Here is a 17,480-nt window from a genome sequence, read left to right as displayed (position 1 = left end):
TTTTCAATGGAGCATATAGAACACTTTTGCCCACACATTATAGGATTAATCTTTAAAAGCATCAACTTCTATAATCAGGTATAAACCCTTGTCTGCCCTCAGGGAAAGACCGGCAAATAAAAGGTTATTCTGGAGAAGTAATGCTTGTTAACTTACTCTCTTGCACACATAATTGGGGAAGATGCTTTTCAGAGTATCAAATATGTATTGAACTTAACTCTTTCTCACATGACTAATTTTAGTCATAAACCACCTCTGATACTTTATTAACTCACCAATTAAGACAACTCTTGAAATAGTTATGCAAAATCATTAGACTAGAGAAATTTTTTAAGCATTGGCATCTGTACCCACTGGCATTTGCCCATGATAATCCCTTACCTTTCCTGAGAAATCACTTACTTCCATATCCTAGTACTTATGTAAATAGACAAAGAATGCAGTAAGACTAGCCAGCAGCACGTCAATTTATGCAGAAGTGGGCAAAACTAAGTTTACAGCTGTGAGCATGCAAAAGACTGAGTTTATTCTTGCATTAATATTTATTAATTATTGTATTATGTTCCATATGAACAACTGTAAACCTCCTTTGCCCATCTCTGTATTTCCTTCTCAGACATAGATTCCCATGAAAATCAAATCCAAAGGAATAAAGACCTTGTATATATTATACTAGAGGTGTAGTGCACAAATTCATACATGGGTGGGGTCTGTCCGCCCAGGTCTGGCCGATTGGGCCAGTCAGGGGGAGGGGCCATGGGCTGGGCAGTTGGCTGGCCAGCCCCACCCCCTGGTCAAACTTCACTTGAACTCCCAGTTGAAATCCTGGTCAAGGGGATAATTTGCATATTAGCCTTTTATTATATAGGATATGTATTTAACAAATTATTACTATCTGCCTTTTAGGACTATGTACAAACTTCATTTTCATATCCACTTTATTTTAAAGATAAAATATATCTGAAACAAGTATTTGAATAACCAGGGGGTAGTCACAGTGATATCATAAACTTCTGCCTAGTTAATAATCTACAGGGCTCTGTTGTTGATAAATACTTATGGATGTCCAGGGTAGCCCTACTCTGGTTTAGGTGAAAACTCATTACCCATCACATAGTCTAATTCTGTGAGGTGATAGGTAGGACAGGATAATTGTGTGGTAGTTTCTACCAGTAAATTGTGGGAATTTGCAAAAACCAAGCTACACATTTTGGGCAGGTATTATTTCAAGAAACAGCCCATTTCCATTCCCTCTTTATTCCCCACAAAGATCACTTTTTGATCACAAGAATGCCATAATAACCATGTTGTGGAAAATGTAATTTGGTAAAGAAGGGTCATGACACCTAAGCAAACAAGTGGTTTATCTGACCTGACATCCAGGAAGAAAGCGACGTAGACCACTAAGCTAGACCTGTAACTTGAAGAGTTAGATATAAGCCAAAGATGATAAACTATGAGCACCTATAGTAAAATGTAGGAAAATTACTAGATTAGAACTTTTCCCTCTTGGTTTCTATTTTCAGAATGTCCTCCTAACCCTTTGAGAAAGCAGTTTATTTTTGGCACATGCGTCTTTCTTGGGACTTTTCTATTTGTTCAGGTCATGGTAATATAGTTATACTGGGAAGGGGTGGAATTATGCAATCATAGAATTTTTCAAACCTGGCTTTGAACAATGTCTCTACAGGAGAGTGGTAAGCCAGTGACTTCAGTGAACCACATTTTCCTCATCTATTAAAATCAAATAATAATTAAATATTATTAAAATAATATATAGGAAGTTATTGGCAAGTGGGTGCTCAATTGATAGTAGCTATGGTTATTTATTTTTTCTAATATTTTTATAATTTCAAACCACTTTACTTTTCAAAGTTGAAAATTGAATTATGTAAAATGACATACCCACAATAGATTCCCTTAGATAATCAATTGTATCTATCTTTTCTTATTATTGATTTCAGAGAGGAAGGGAGAAGGGAGAGAGATAGAAACATCGAGAATGAGAGAGAATCATTGATCAGCTGCCTCCTGCAAGTCCCATACTGGGGATTGAGTCCACAACTCGGGCAAATGCCCTGACTAGAAATCAAACTGTGACCTCTAAGTTCATAGATTGATGCTCAACCATGCCAACCTGGCTTTTATCCATCTTTTGATTGTGAAACAAATCATTTTGTTTTCTATTGATTTGATTTGTATTTGATTATTAATTTATCATATTATTCAGTATTTTATTTTCATCTATTAATATTTCAAAGTTAGTATTTTACAAATCAATTATTTTATACACTTTCAGTGTAAATAGTAGTAGTAATCTATATAGTACATTTCTGCTAAAGAACTGCTAAAATATTTGAAAGCATTGCTTCTTCAATCATATAGAAAGGGTCTAGGGTAGGATTACTCATGTCATCAAGTCAGTTTATTAGAAAATGAAAAACACAGTTTGTCAGCCTCAGGAAAAATAAGTAGTTTGAGTTTTCCAGGAAATTAGCTTGAACTAAATTGTTCTGATATTGCTTGATTCCAACCAACAGCATTGACATATTCCTGCAAATTGATTTTAGATTTTAAATTTCAAGGGCTATTTAGTTCACTTTATCAAAATGTAATGAATACCTAACATGTGCATGAAATTCAAAGATTGAAAATGACAACCTTCACCACCACAAAGACTTGATTCTGCCTTCTAAGTGCTGGTGTCTAGTGAAGAGAATGACAGCACAATGTAAATTCCACGATGGGGGTAGCTATAAAGTTCCTGGAAACATAGAGAGTGGAGGTCCATGTTGCAGGGGTGAGTTTTTGAGAAAAATTATAGCCAGGTGACATTTTATTGGCTTTTAAAGACTAATAAAGAGTTTCTTAGTTGGATATGGTAGAAGACTACTCCACATAGAAGGAATAGTGAGGTTATTTACAGAATGGCTCTGGACCTAGTCTAGGGCTTTTACAGCATATGGTTGGATGGAAGAATGGCAAGGGAAAGCTTCAGGAAGAGAGTTGTTTAGAAAAATTAAAATATTATCTTCTAAATCACAATATTCTTATCTTTACTTCATTACATATCGTAAGATTTATAATACACGCTAGTTGGATTTTTTTTTTGTGTGTGTGATGTCTTTAAACTTATTTGGACTTTTCTTCAAGTAATATTATTCCTTTGCTTTTCATATGATTTTAAAGAATTATTGCCATCTGATACTATACTTCAAAAAAGGTAAATATAAATTTTATAAGCCATATTTCCAGAATGCAATATAAATTTTACAAAAATAATACTTAATAGATCTAGAAAATATTGCTGACTTTAATTCATGTAGAAGCATATATGAGCCAACTTGTAAAAGGCTATCCATCTAAATAGCATGTGTTCAATAATATCAGGTTATGCATTAAAGAAGTATTTGTTCCACACTTGATATCATACACAGGAATGTTTGTCCAAGTGTTGTGTGTGTGTGTGTGTGTGTGTGTGTGTGTGTGTTATAGCCTACTTTATTATAAAGATAATTTGAAGTTGTTTTGTTTTAGTTACATGTGTAAAGCAGAAAAATCTACTGTATTCTGTTAAGTTAATTAAATAAGGAGGCCAGTAGACTGAGGTAGCTCTAATGCCATGGCAGCCTGTGGAAGCAAACACAAATCTAAGCCTTTCAAAAGCTAATGTTATGAAGTACAACCTAAAGACCGCTAGTCACAAACATCCAGCTGGACTCAAAGCTCTGTCCTTCAATAACCTGCTGACTTTGCTTCCCTTTTTCTCTATAAAGGTCTCTGCCAGATCACTTCATAAGTTATATGAATGTCTAATTACTGTTTTGTCTACCTGAAACTAATATAATATTGCATGTCTACTGTAATTGAAAAATTAAACACAATTTTTTAGACAAAATGCCTCTCCTGAGTTCTTTCAGCGGAGCTCTCCTAACCACTTCCGGTTTGGCGCTGCCCAATTACAATTGATAAATGCTCAAATAAACTTAAACTTTTTTTCGTGCCTCGGTTTATCTTTTAACAGATCAGTATGTTTAAAAACATAAACTCCCCAGGGAAATGTAAAAGTAAAGAGTACTTTCTGTTTCCTCCACCAGCTGTAAAGAAGAAGGCTGGCTTCATCACTCCAGTTCCAGGAGGCGTGGGACCCATGACGGTGGCCATGCTTCTGAAGAACACACTCCTGGCAGCTAAAAAAGCCATTTACTAGGTCGCATGAAAGAACAAAGCAAGCTGAAATCATGCTATTTATTTACTTGACGGGGAAAATCCTTTATATTTTACTACAAAGCTATTTATTTCTACATTATATTTATTTTTTCATGGATGGAATCATTGTGGATCAGAAGATTCACACAACTTTATGCATTTTCTGCTAACAGGTTTTGAGTTTTAGGGGGAAAAACAAACAAAACAATTTCAGTGGAAACATTGGTAACATTTATTTTATGAATAGCATTTGTTCATAATATTAAAACAATAAAGGGCTCATAATAAATAATATATTTTGACACAATTAAATATCACATGCCATATGTTTTCAACAAATGTTTTGTCAGCCAAATGGACACCCATGTAAAATGTAAGTCAGGTTTTGCCATAAGCATGGTTAATTTTTAAATATTTTAGTCTTGTATCATATGCTAGAAAAGAACTAACTTGCTAAAAGAAAGATAAACATAAAAAATAAAATATTGATCTTATATATCTCCTAAATGCATCCTATGAGGCATCCTAATAATAAATAATGTTCAATCAAGGAAAGAGAAATATACAAGGAAAACAAAAAATTCAGTGCTGCTTGGGAAGGTATTGATTATATTAAATTATAAATGACTACTTGTTATAGTAAAAATGTAATAACAAGTACTAGGTTTAATGTAACTTCTTCATTGTTCTAGAAAAATATGTAGACAGTGCCTTCTTTGAGGAACAATAGAAAATCCAAAAAGCAAACAAATGCACAAAACAAAACTAATGTGGTCTTTTCCCACAAAGATCAAGAAAAAATGACATATTATGAGTGAGGCCTTCATTAAAGAACAAATTATGATTTTTCACAAATGCAGAAATCAATTGGGAAAACACACAATGTGCCAAAGTTAAACATTAGAATATGACTAAAAATCCGTTTTCTTTCCCTCTTCTCTTACAGCATTTGGTTCTCAAAGTAGACGCTGTGCTTCTAACACAATTTAAATTAGGAAATACATGTGACTCTCAGTTGAAGGTATCTTGAGACAGCTCTAGCAACATAATTGTATTGTTTTCATACTCAAATCCCGGTATATTTATGTACCAATAATGATTCTTACCCAATGCATGTTTTTAATGATGTGTATTCTTATTATTTATGTGAGAATAAACTAGATGATTAATGGTATTTTAACTGTATAATAAAAGCAATTTGAATAAGAATACCTGTTTTTTTTTCCTTACGATATCTGTAAGTTTCTTTGTTCATATATTTGTTATCTATGTCTTTGCAGCATGCTGAGAAATGTACAAGTTTTTCAAGCAGGAAAGTAAAGGTTCTATGGCTCATTCTACAATCAGCCTAGATCATCTTTGTCTGATAACCCTGACAGAAGTTTAAATCTAAAGCTCTCACACAAACATTTCAGAAATGGACCTTTTTTAATTTTTAAGGGCTGCAAATTCTCCAAACAAACAAAATGACCAAAAATACATGTGCACTGAAAAGGTGAAATCTGTCATTTTGAGCCCCAAATGCAGGAGGGGTTATTTTTTTTTTTTAAAGGGTTTTGCACCTATGGCTAGGCTAAAATTCAAGAGTGAGCCTTTCCAGAAACTAATTAAAATATTGTAAAAGAAAAATGAGTCTGATCTTTGTTAAAAGTGGTAAGAAATATTTAAGACTGTAGTAATAGGATCAAGACTATAGCAATAGAGATTGAACTCAACTCGCAATACAGCAAAGACAGCTAGGGATTTATAGCTAATGAGCAGAATGAGTGGATCAGTGGATGGAAAATTATTAAGAGGAACTTGATTAGTGCCAAGGGTTGGGGGACTCTTGCTAAACTAGCTTACCACCATTCTTGCTAAAAGACAGGCCAATGACTTATTAAGAATTGGGAGATGAGAAACTTGGTTCATATACTGACTTAGCAAGATTCTTTTTGAAAACTGGGCCAAGCATGCCAAGTCAAGACCTAGTCAAGAAGAGGACCCACAGGAGCCTGATTAAAATGTGGCTAAGGAGGCAGCCTTTCTCAACACATAAAAGGGATAAAGTTGGTTTATTGATATCATGACTTTACTTTTAAATATTTGGAGTCCATAACAGACATATGATGACTTTGTACAGAAGCTTTGGAAAAGTAAATTGCCTTCTCCTAAACATATCTGTAAAAATGACCCCACAGAATTAATTTGGATTGAACAACAATACAAAAATATGGAGGCAAGAATCGACCACTATGCACACCCTGTCTTTCTGTATTTGTTCAGTAGTAACAGTTATCCTTAATAGAGAACCTATCATAGGCTAAATGCTTTATTTTCTTTTTGTTACTGACAGTCACCATTTGGTAGATGAGAAAATTTATTTTTTGGGTTATTAAAGTCTCAGCCAAAGCCAAGAGGATGATGAAGGCAGCATTAGAATCTGAAACAAGTCTGTTGGGATAATATGATCCGGAACCCACTCTCTTTTCTCTACACCATTCTGCCTGCTTCTCCCCACACCAAGAATCCTTTCTTGTATCAGTATATGTCCAAATCCTACTTATTACGCTTTACTTTAATTGAAACTTATCCATGGAAACTCCTGGGGGAGTTTAAGTCCCACCTCTGAGCTCTTAAAGTTTATGTAGACATTCATGGCAGTTATCAGTTCCTACCCTTATGACACCCATGTGCATATTTTCCTTGTCTCCCTGTAGTTCCTTGAGGTCAGAATCCACACAGAATTTGTCTATTTGTCCTATATCCATCATAACACCCAGCCCAGTGCCATGAATGTGGCAAGCATTCGATTTTTTTTATGAATGAATAAATGAGTGAATGACAATTGAATCCATAAGAATACCATTTCCTGCCAATATTTAGCATCAAATTTTGGTTGAGTTAGTAAAGGAGCAAGAAAAAAAAGGAAAGGAAATAAGAAAAGAAAAGGAAGAGGAAAGGAAGGAGAATGGAAAGGAAGGGAATGGAATTAAAAGAAAGGGAAGGAAAGGGGAGGGAAGGGGAGTGAAGACGCTTGCAGAGATGCTTATGACTAGAGGAGAAAGATGAATAAATTAAAAAAGGCAAAAAGTGGTAGGTAGGAGGGGGAAATGATAGTGGAGTGTTGCAGCTCTCAGCCTTCTCCTTCTCCCTCCAACCTGCTTTAATGTATATCAGTAATGAACAGATAACAATGAAGCCACCTTACCACACCTGTCTCACCCACTTTTCAGGATTGGAGAAAGGACTTTCTGAAGAGAGGATTGAAGAAGTGAAGATTGGAGTCTCTCCTCCAGAGAATGTAAGTGGGATCAATCAGGATCCAGAGGAAAAGAAGCATGTGGGATGGCTCAGAGCTATTTTCTGATATAAACCTTAAGCTGAAGTGGCAGATGAGATGGAAGCATCTGGAGAGACACTGATTCATTTCCCTAAGCCCAAATATGTGTGAAAACCACAGTTAATATTTATTCTTCAAAGATAAAGGTAGTTTGTTTGAAGCTTGATTTTAGAAGATAATTAAGAGAATTCCTCTGAGAGCAGTATACCCATTCCTACCAGAGGGCACAGCTGGAAAAATGGAAAGTGCCTATGTCTGGAATCAGAGCACAGATCCAAGTCTTAACTCGGGGGCATGGCCTTTGACAAGTCCCTTAATTCTTTTGAGCCTTCATTTCTTATTGTAATATGAGAGTAAAAACAAGACCTGTTGTTAATTTCTTTATTCACTTAAGACAGAGTGTTATATGATGGATGCTGGAATTGTTAGGGCCAGGGTTACTGAACAAAGAATTGAAATGTGCGTAAAAAGCTTTTGTAAAATGCAAAGCACCTTGGAAGAACCAGTTAATAGTTACTACAAAGATGGTTGGTTGTACTTCTATGCCCCAGTCTTCAAAATAAAGGTATCTGACATTCGTCTCAGCTTCTTCCTCTAAAAACTGCAGTGGGTCGTGACAGTTTACTGAAACTTTTGTAAACGATTCCTTCTTAAATTCTCACCAGTGGTTCACAAGATGATTGTTTGACTTATAATTCAAATAATATTGGCCTAGGAGAAATATTATCCAGAAATTATCTTAATAAATAGTTTAACAAAACCCCACAGAACTAGGAAACAAAATGTAGGCACATTTAAAGTGAGCCAAGGACTATATATTCTTTTAACTTTAAATGATGACACCTGTGGTAAGTGATTGCCCAAGTTATAATGAGTTCAACAAGCTCATTCTTGTGTGCTTTTTAAAGCCAAATTCACATTTGAATTGTAATAGGGATCCTTTCTGGTAAAATGAATGTGCTGGGTGGACATGATACAAATGATAACCTATCTTGACTTAAACAGCTTTTTAAGGTATAAAAAATATGAGCAACTGAAATTCCTGAGAGAAAGTCACAACAGCTCTGCAGAACCTATTTATAAATTATTCACAAAAATTCGGGGCAAGTAAAAATGTATGAGAAATTCTTTGTAGTCACAATATGTATTAATATTAATTACATGTTTTGGCCTTTTAAATGGCACTGGATTATCGGTGAGAAAATTTTGAATGTTGTGTTAAGTTTTAAAATTTCTATTCATTAGATGTACCAACCTAAATATTTTAATTTTATTTAAATGGAAAATGTATTATGTTATTATTATTATTATTGTGTTTTCCTGGTTCTCTCTCTAGTCTACTCATTTGGGGCACAAATTTAAGCAATGTAGTTCCCAGAACTTAGTAGCCCATTTCATTTATCCAGAAAAATATTAAATGGCAGAAGGACATAATGGTAAATGTTATACAATTAAATGTAATCATTTGTGCAGAACTTATAAAAATAAAATATCAAAAATTAAAATGGAATATGAAACCTCTGATTTTACACAAATGAAATTGTTCTCCCCTGCCACTAAGTGACAAAATTTCCTGCAATGAAACCCAGTCTGTACTGAAAGGTAGAGCAATTGGCAGGAATATTTCTTTTATTAATAGGTTATGCTGTTTCCTAGTTTGCAAATATCAAAACTCCCTTTACTGGAATCTGGTAGAGGTTGCTAGCAGCGTTGGAGCAGGTACAATCCTCTTTACACCACTGGGGCCTTCCCTGACGTCAGATTCTTTTTTTTAAATTGTTTTAAGCACTTTTACTTTCCTGATTATGCCCACAGGTAACAGGAAATAAGTGTTTCAAAGGAAAACTCGATCATGTTGGGAGATAACACAGATATCCTCACCCAGTGTGTGAGTGCCTGGAGGCTTGAAGTCGCTGCCAGAAGTACATATTTTTTTGATTGGTAACTGCCAGATGACGCTCCATCAAATATAAAGGCAAGAAAGACTCAGAGTGCTCCATAAAAGCCTTCCACCAGTCAGGCGGAGAAGAGCAGATACTGTCAGCGAGGACAGGAGATGGCTTTCAGGGTTTCAGTGTCAGTCTATCTCTTATTCAATGGTAGGTGATTTCTTCTTCTTTTGTTAACTTTGTGTCAGTGTAAAATGTGAAATGGATTTGCTTGCTCTGAATTAGTGAGAAGTTGGCTTTTCATAGTTGTTCTTATGACAAAGATTAGAGCAAGGAATCTGAATTAATTTAATTTCTTATGTATTTTATGTTCCTCTCCTAATACATATTTGCTTTATAAAACTGAAAGGAGGTTAATACATTTTAACTACTATATGACAGCATCCTCGTGATTAAATCAGTATATAAATATATTCACTTTCTCTTAAATATTAATGTGTCCCTATTTCATATAATTATAATATAGTCAATGGATGGAATATGGATGAGAAACTGTCAAGAAGTTGCCCTACTTAGGTTATGGATCTCAAATGTAAATGGATTCAAAAGAAAACAAAAGGAAATAAATAGAATAACTTTCAGTCTCTTGCTTACATACAGAAGGGGGCTCACCTCCTAAAGATACCTTTTCCCCCTTCATACAGCAATGGCAGCATTAAGTGAAGAGGTGGCCTTGAACTTGACACTCGCAATCGAAACCCAGCCAAGTAATTGGACAGTTAACAAAACAAAAGGTATTTTCTTTGCATTTTTGTATTTCAAGGGACTTCTTAATTTTTGAGAGAATTTGGATTGTAATACGAGCAACATTAGAAAATGTTTAATATATGTATATTATGATGAGGTAATCAACTCAGCATGATGATGTTAAATCGAAGTGACAGGTAAATGGGTCTGCAAAGAATTAGTTTTTTAAAAGGAGGAAGTGAGGAAATTAAAGAAATGTCTCCAGTTACTTTTTCTGAAGGCTAATTTAAACATGCCACATTTTCTGCTTGATTCATGCTTGGTTCCCTGTAACTCACATTTGTCCAGGGGCAATTTGTCACCATTTTGGCATTATATTTTAATCTGTGACTATGAACTTTGCAGCCAAGGAAATTATGGCTACAAAATGAAATCTTAATTCATGTCCCCTCATCTTTGGAAATATTTTTCCCTTGTTTCTTTTGCGAGGCTTTTGTTGTTGTTTTAACATAGGCCATATTTTCTAACTCCTCTTCCTACTTTTTATTTCCTATTTTATTATTATTATTATTATTATTATTATTATTATTTGAATAGCTTTCCACTGCTGTTGAACATCAGTGCATTTTCAAACCTGTTTGAACTCTTAGACGTGAACTTGGAAAGCTTGTAACCTGCTGAGACCTGTGTACTGCATGGTTATGATTTTCACACAAATCACATACTGCCCGCTGACGTTGGGATCAGTGATGTGACATAGGACAGAGGAAATGCTATATCATGCTTTCAGAGCCAGGCAAATAAAAAAGATTAAGCCAAATATTTTGTTTCTGAATATGAGGTAGTAATAATTAAGAATTCATTTCACTGCTCTAACTGGTTTGGCTAAGTGGATAGAGCATCAGCCTTCAGACTCAAGAGTCCCAGGTTTGATTCTGGTCAAAGGCATGTACCTTGGTCGTGGGCACCTCCCCAGTGGGGGAGGGGGTGCAGAAGGCAGCTGATCAATGTTTCTCTATCATTGATGTTTCTAATTCTCCCTCTCCCTTCCTCTCAATAAAAAAAAATCAATAAAATATATTTTAAAAAATCATTTCACCAATAATTTTAAATTTAAAAATGTATTTGAAATATTTTTGCCCATTTGAGTTTTTAAAAGTTTATCTTTATTGTTGAAAGCATTACAAATGATTCCCTTTCCCCTCCCCACCACCCCCATTACCAGTAACTCTCTCCACCCAGCTCTCATCAATTTGAACTTTAAAAAAATATATATTTTATTGATTTTTTACAGAGAGGAAGGAGAGGGATAGAGAGTTAGAAACATTGATAAGAGAGAAATATTGATCAGCTGCCTCCTGCACCTCCCTCCCCCACTGTGGATGTGTTCTCAACCAAGGTACATGCCCTTGACTGGAATCGAACCTGGGACCCTTCAGTCTGCAGGCCAAGGATCCATCCACTGAGCCAATTTGATCCAGGCCTATTTGAACTTTTAAATATATATTAATCTGAAAACCAAAATAAGTATAGGGTTTAGAATGACTTTTATGTCTTCCTATCTTCTGAGCTTTTGAACAAAAAGGGAAAGAAATCTGTTTAGTAGAAAATAATACTGCAGAAAATTAAAATATGGCTTCTCTCTATGACTGAGTTCATAACTTTATGCCCAGATCACTTTTTTCTTTCTTAATAGGGCAGTGCAAGTAAAATTCTCCAAGTTACAGGTAATAACAATGAAAAACATAGTGATTGAATATATCTCTATCATTTTCCCTTGCCTTCTTGATGGAGAACTTTAGTTTTTCCTTGCTTTTTATTTATCCTGAATCCAGATATTTATAGGAAAGGAGAATCTCTATAGTATTCCCTTTCTTTGGAAATGTCTTCTTTCAGATCTCATATTTTCTAGGAAATCTTGATTCAGGCTCTAGTCTTGAAGTAGGAAGAACCTAGCTCAGTTTATAATGCAAAATTCTCACTGCTTCAGAATTATTAAAATGAGAAAATAGATTAATGACTTCACATGAATGTGCATTATAAGATAATATTATGTGTTCTCAACCAAAAGGAAGTTCTACAACATGGGATCTTATTGGTGTCTCAGTACTTAAAAATTTAGTATTTTCATTATATAAAAAAAAGTCTGTCTTTTTAGATCTGAACAAATAAATAGGAGTGTCTTAATCTGCTTACAAAACAAGACAAATACTGTGCAACATAACTAAGGATGAGGAGATATTCATGACATATTTATTCATAACAATGACAAAATAAAAAAATCACTAAATCTACTTGAGAAAAATCTAAGAATCAGCAATGAAAGTATAGCAAAAAGGACTCAGTTATACAGTTTTATCATTGTGCTTGCCACTTCAGAAACCCCAGGGATTATATAGGCGTATGTCCTGAGTACATCAGGGAATGAAGAGTAAGCATCCTGAAGGAAATACATTTTGCCACATCGCAGCTTCCCCCAGGGGGCTTCCCATAAAGAAGATTCTGGACACTTGGCCACAAAAGTTCTATCAAGCATGGTCACTTGCACAGTATAAGCATTTGAAATCAAAACCCAGGTTTTTAAGTTCCAACTCCAAGGCTTTTCCCACTATTTTGTAATGTCTCTTAAGTGAATAAAATTTCTAAATGATATTTGAAAGTATTGTCTTAACTATGTTAAGCCCAGGCCATAACTTGTTTCTGGCTTCTTGTATAGGTCATAACCATCCCTCTTCTGAAATCAGTTGGAGAAAATATTCTCTTTTCAATTAGCCACACATGGCAATCCAAATAAGAGGGAGTTCTCATCTCATGCTTCTCTGGGAAAAGAGAAATCAAGTTCATTGTCTCACAATTATAAACCCAAATCTTTCTAAGCGCTGCCTTCTTAGGTTTAAAGGAGAGAGTAAAAAAATTGTGTGAGATCTTTTATACCTATTAGCATTCAGGCATACATTTCGGAAGCCTTGCTCTAGAAAGTCTCTAAAACTAGAGTTGATGCTGCCACCTTTTGGCAAACTTGTATCTATCCTGTACTATGTTGCTTCTAAAGAATGAAATTTACCTCCATCCCCTGATTAATTCATTGTATGCCTAAGTGATATTAACTAAGCTTTGTTAACCTGCCAAGGGAACCAATCAATAGTTCAGTGGACAGAGCACCCATAGAATATCAAAATTAAAGGTCTCTTTAACATGTTATAAAACTACTATAAAAATGTGACCTACTTCATCTGTTAATATTATTTCTCCTTTTTCCTATATGATGGCACAGAAGGACTCATAGTCTTGAAGTTCTCACATCCTTGCCTGGAATACCACGATAGTTACTGCATCAATGGTGTGTGTGCCTTCCACCGTGAGTTGAAGAAAGCCATCTGCAGGTAATTTGCAAAGAACTGCCCAAGTCCTAGAGGCAGGAGAAAGGGAATTTATGTCTCTGGTATTTCACACAGTACATTTCCACACACCTCTATTTTATGGAGCTAAAAGGGTACATGATCTGATCGTGACTCACCAATCCTCTTTGTAGTTGAATATCTAAGGAGTCTTTCTCTAAACTACCTAATCCTCATTTCTCAAAAATATGGTTCCCAGATTAGCAGCATCTGTGAACCTGGGAGCTTATTAAGAATGATGAAACCTATGCTCCACCTCAAAACTACCGAATCCATATCAGCATTTTAACATCATGCAAATGTGATTAGGATGAAATGAAATAGGATATGGTAAAAACACTTGGAAAATAGAGAGTTCTAGAGCAACTAAAATACTATTTTGATGATCATTGATTTGCTCAGCATCTTCCTATAGAAGAGTAAATTTTCTAGATCAAGGCATAAAGCACACGAACTATCTTCACTTCACCAATGAGGAAAGGTACATTGATATGAGGTCTTAATGAAATGATTATTGTAAAATACGTAGCTTTTTCAATACCTGTAATAGATTGGCTTTCATTTGGTATTGCATCTTCATTCTTTGAAACTGATCTTTTCTTTGTATTTCTGTCATTGTGAATCTTAAAATTATTCATTCTTTTCTTTTTGTAAAGGTGTTTTACTGGTTATACTGGAGAAAGGTGTGAGCATTTGACCTTAACTTCATATGCTGTAAATTCTTATGAAAAATACATTGCAATTTGGATTGGCGTCGGAGTATTATTAAGTGGCTTTCTTGCTATTTTTTACTGCTACATAAAAAAGAGGTATGGAAAACAAACAAACAAAATATGAAGTCACTGGGTACTCGTTCATTTGAACAATATTTATTGAGCCCCTACAATGTATCAGGTTAAGTTTTTTAGTGAAAATATGGCTGCAAATCTGGCAAGTTCCTACATATTCGTTTTGATATGTTTTCTCATAAACTCAGATTAGCAGTAAAAATTTACCTGCAGTTGCAATAGGATAGCTTTAATTTCCCTCCGTCCTCTGTCTGCCTACATCAAAGTTACAAATGAAGAGGCCAGTAAGCTCCACAAGGGTAGTGAAAAGTGTGATTTGTTCAAAATTATATATTCAGTGCCAAATACTGTGCCTGGTACAATAGACACTCTGTATATATTTATTGAATGAAGAAATCAAGAAATGAATATTAAATAAATAAAAAGTGTGGCAAACATGGGCCATTTACTTCCAAACAATCAATTGAAGGTATATTCAGAAGATATTATCTACTGCTAGAAGTTTAAGAAGATAAGCTAGATCCACTAAATATAAGTTACTTGTATATTAATTCTTATTTCAAGTGTATCCACACTAGTAATTTTTCCCCCTTAAATCCATGTAGCTAGGGAAACTCAAGAAAGGATGTGAGCTAAATTAAAGAAAAAAGTATAAATACATTTCCCTGGCATACTCTATTAACTAAGTTTTCATTTTAAAAGTGATCAAGACTGACTATCAAAATAAGAAAAAATTTTGGTTGCTCAACAATTGCATCTTAGAGAGAATATAATGTTATATCAATTATAGAACAATTCATATAAAATATGTTGTATCAATTGATATTATATTTCAATTGCCTAAGGAACCAAAAAGTGGGGGAAAAGGAACTAGATATTTTAATGTTAATAGGACTGTTGTCTGAGGTCAAGTTCCCTGGAAGCAGAACACAAAATGGGGATTCCTGTGCAAGTGATTAGTCAAGGGATGCCCTAAAGTAGGACCTATGAGGAAGTAAGGAAAGCTAGAGCAGAGGAGGAAGGTAAACAAAGATGTGTTATTAGCTAAAGTTGAGTCTCAGCCTGACTCCCCAGGGTGATCTCAAACGTGAATGGCATGATAGACCTATCCCAAGAAGGTGAGGGATCTTGGTTTTAGTACTGTGTCCTCAGCAAGGGTGTCAGGATGCTCCTGGCATTGTAGTGGGCACGGACCAGGAGTCTCCCAGGAATTCAGGCAAAGTTCTCCATGGGCCCAGGGGATCCTCTAGAGAAGGATACTGTTCTGGGTCTGTTAACATCCATAGCAGCTGGGCATGGATCTCCCAATGGGTAAAAGGGACTAGCAACAACTGCTACCCCAGCACATTTATATAATCTACAATAAGGTATACAAACAGCATTTAAATTCTTATGGAAATCAATACTCTGTTTTAGGTGTCTAAAATTGAAATCACCTTATAAGGTCTGTTCCAGAGGAAGACCACTGTGAGTCCTTTGTAAGAAAATCTCATGAGGCATTTTTAAAAATCAGTGGATCCCAAATTGACATCTTCAAATAAAACAACAAAACTTCCCCGTTGACTAGACTTGAACGTGATGGAAGTTGGGATCATGATGAAATGAGGGAATACATTTCAACAGAAATCACTGGACTTTGTCATTGTTAGGATACCAAGAGAGCCAATGGAAAAAGCTTACAGTGACAGAAGTCAAGTTCATAGTACTACTCTGGGTCTGTTGCTGTTGTTCTGTGGTTATTCTTCTTACTGCAGAGAGACTGAGTGCCATGCTTCTGACTGGGTCAGATGTGAGTTTTCATGGGAAGAATTATCAACTTTGCAACAAGTCAAAGCAATGCCAAGCTTGGGCTCTTCGTGTACTAGCTACCAGTATTTTGGACCACTGCTCCATGGACCTAATCCCGAACATGCTACTTTCATAGTGTCTAAAAGAATGTGATGTCAGCTATTAGGATAAGATCAGTGCTGTGGCACCATCAGTGAACCAAACAAGTGCCAGGAGGCCAAGCCAGAGACAAGAAAAATGGAAGGTCCAAGGCAAAATACATTATCCCTAGCTTGTGACAACATTGTGGAGCCTTTATCTGTGAAATATGGAATAAGCTAAAGAGTTTCTGATGACTGGAAGCTACTGGATATCAAGCCCTGAGTAGGCAAAACATTTCTTTTTCTGCATGGATTATAAAATGTTGTGTTGGATTCACTGGTATCCTAATGCTTATGTGTAGCACTTCCTCCTGTTGTTAGTGGAATTCCCTGGTGACTATTCATTTGGACTGAAATTCTAGAATTCTACTAATACATGAAATTCTACAACTGATCCTGAAAGAAAAACTAAAGAATTGGACACAGGAATTTTTTCATCAGCCAAAAGCACATGGGAAATTTATTAACCACTTCTAAGTACTTGATAGCAGATTTGCACATAGAGTGAGGAAATGCAATAGTTATTCTAGAAATAACTATTTGGGAATTAGGGTCCTTTATCTTTAAGCATATTTTTTTTTATGTAATTAGAATAATCTTGGGCAGGACCACTGATATCCTTGGGCTTTAATTTCATTTTTTTCGGGGCCCTTCAAGCTCTAAAATTTGACCAGGGAAGAAAAAGCAATTTTTTTTCCATAACTGAAAAATTGGGATATTCTCGACTGTACCTCAAATCCAAAACACACTGCTGTCTATCATCTGAGATGTATATTTTAGTGTTTGTTTTGTATAATAGTATTTTAAAAATTTGTTTTTAAATGAAGCAAAACATATAATTTAAAAATAATGTCTATAACTTTTCTTTTAGATTCAATCTATAACTCTTGGCTTTTTCCCATTGTAATTTTGATTAGTAAAACCATTTTGATCTTGAGCTCGGCTAAAAGAGGATCAATCATGCATATTCTTACCATGATTGACTAGTAACAAGCCTTTCTCTTATATTATTATGCCTTTCCATTCACTATTAAAACTTTACATTCTGCTTTCCTTTGAGTAGAAGGTATTTCACTTGCTTTGTTTTGCCTTCATAAGGAATTTAAGGCAGATGAGTTGCTTGTCAGCACTTTCTGATTGTCCTCACAAAGTATGCAAAGATTACCTCATACCAAGAAGTGGGGAGGTGAAGGTTCCTC

The 17,480-nt window shown here is 35.1% G+C and overlaps 2 protein-coding genes across 3 annotated transcripts in view; both read left to right on the top strand.

The window, feature by feature from the left end:
- Positions 1-5,489, top strand: part of MTHFD2L (methylenetetrahydrofolate dehydrogenase (NADP+ dependent) 2 like) — a 79,598-nt gene extending 74,109 nt beyond the window's left edge. For both annotated transcript variants that reach the window (XM_084884292.1, XM_084884293.1), the window contains one exon: positions 4,098-5,489. In XM_084884292.1, coding sequence (XP_084740418.1) covers positions 4,098-4,210 — 113 coding nt within the window. In that variant the 3' untranslated portion in view covers positions 4,211-5,489. The remainder of the gene's footprint in view (positions 1-4,097) is intronic.
- A 177-nt stretch (positions 5,490-5,666) lies between these two features.
- On the top strand, positions 5,667-17,251 carry EPGN (epithelial mitogen). Its single transcript, XM_084884963.1, has 7 exons — positions 5,667-5,704; positions 7,425-7,492; positions 9,347-9,630; positions 10,125-10,214; positions 13,442-13,550; positions 14,222-14,374; positions 15,770-17,251. Exons 3-7 carry the CDS (start codon positions 9,588-9,590, stop codon positions 15,822-15,824), a joined length of 450 nt encoding a protein of 149 aa, XP_084741089.1. The 5' UTR covers positions 5,667-5,704; positions 7,425-7,492; positions 9,347-9,587; the 3' UTR covers positions 15,825-17,251.
- Positions 17,252-17,480: the final 229 nt, after the last annotated feature.

This window comes from Pipistrellus hanaki, assembly GCF_964339955.1.
Source record: "Pipistrellus hanaki genome assembly, chromosome: 1".
In the NCBI taxonomy this organism is placed as follows: domain Eukaryota; kingdom Metazoa; phylum Chordata; class Mammalia; order Chiroptera; family Vespertilionidae; genus Pipistrellus; species Pipistrellus hanaki.
This window is presented reverse-complemented; position numbering and strand designations above follow the sequence as displayed.

Coding starts and splice junctions, on each gene's coding strand:
- EPGN (XM_084884963.1), top strand. CDS start 9,588: ATGGCTTTCAGGGTTTCAGTGTCAGTCTATCTCTTATTCAATG. Junction 9,631..10,124: donor AGTCTATCTCTTATTCAATG/GTAGGTGATTTC, acceptor CCCTTCATACAG/CAATGGCAGCATTAAGTGAA. Junction 14,375..15,769: donor TACTGCTACATAAAAAAGAG/GTATGGAAAACA, acceptor ACTCTGTTTTAG/GTGTCTAAAATTGAAATCAC.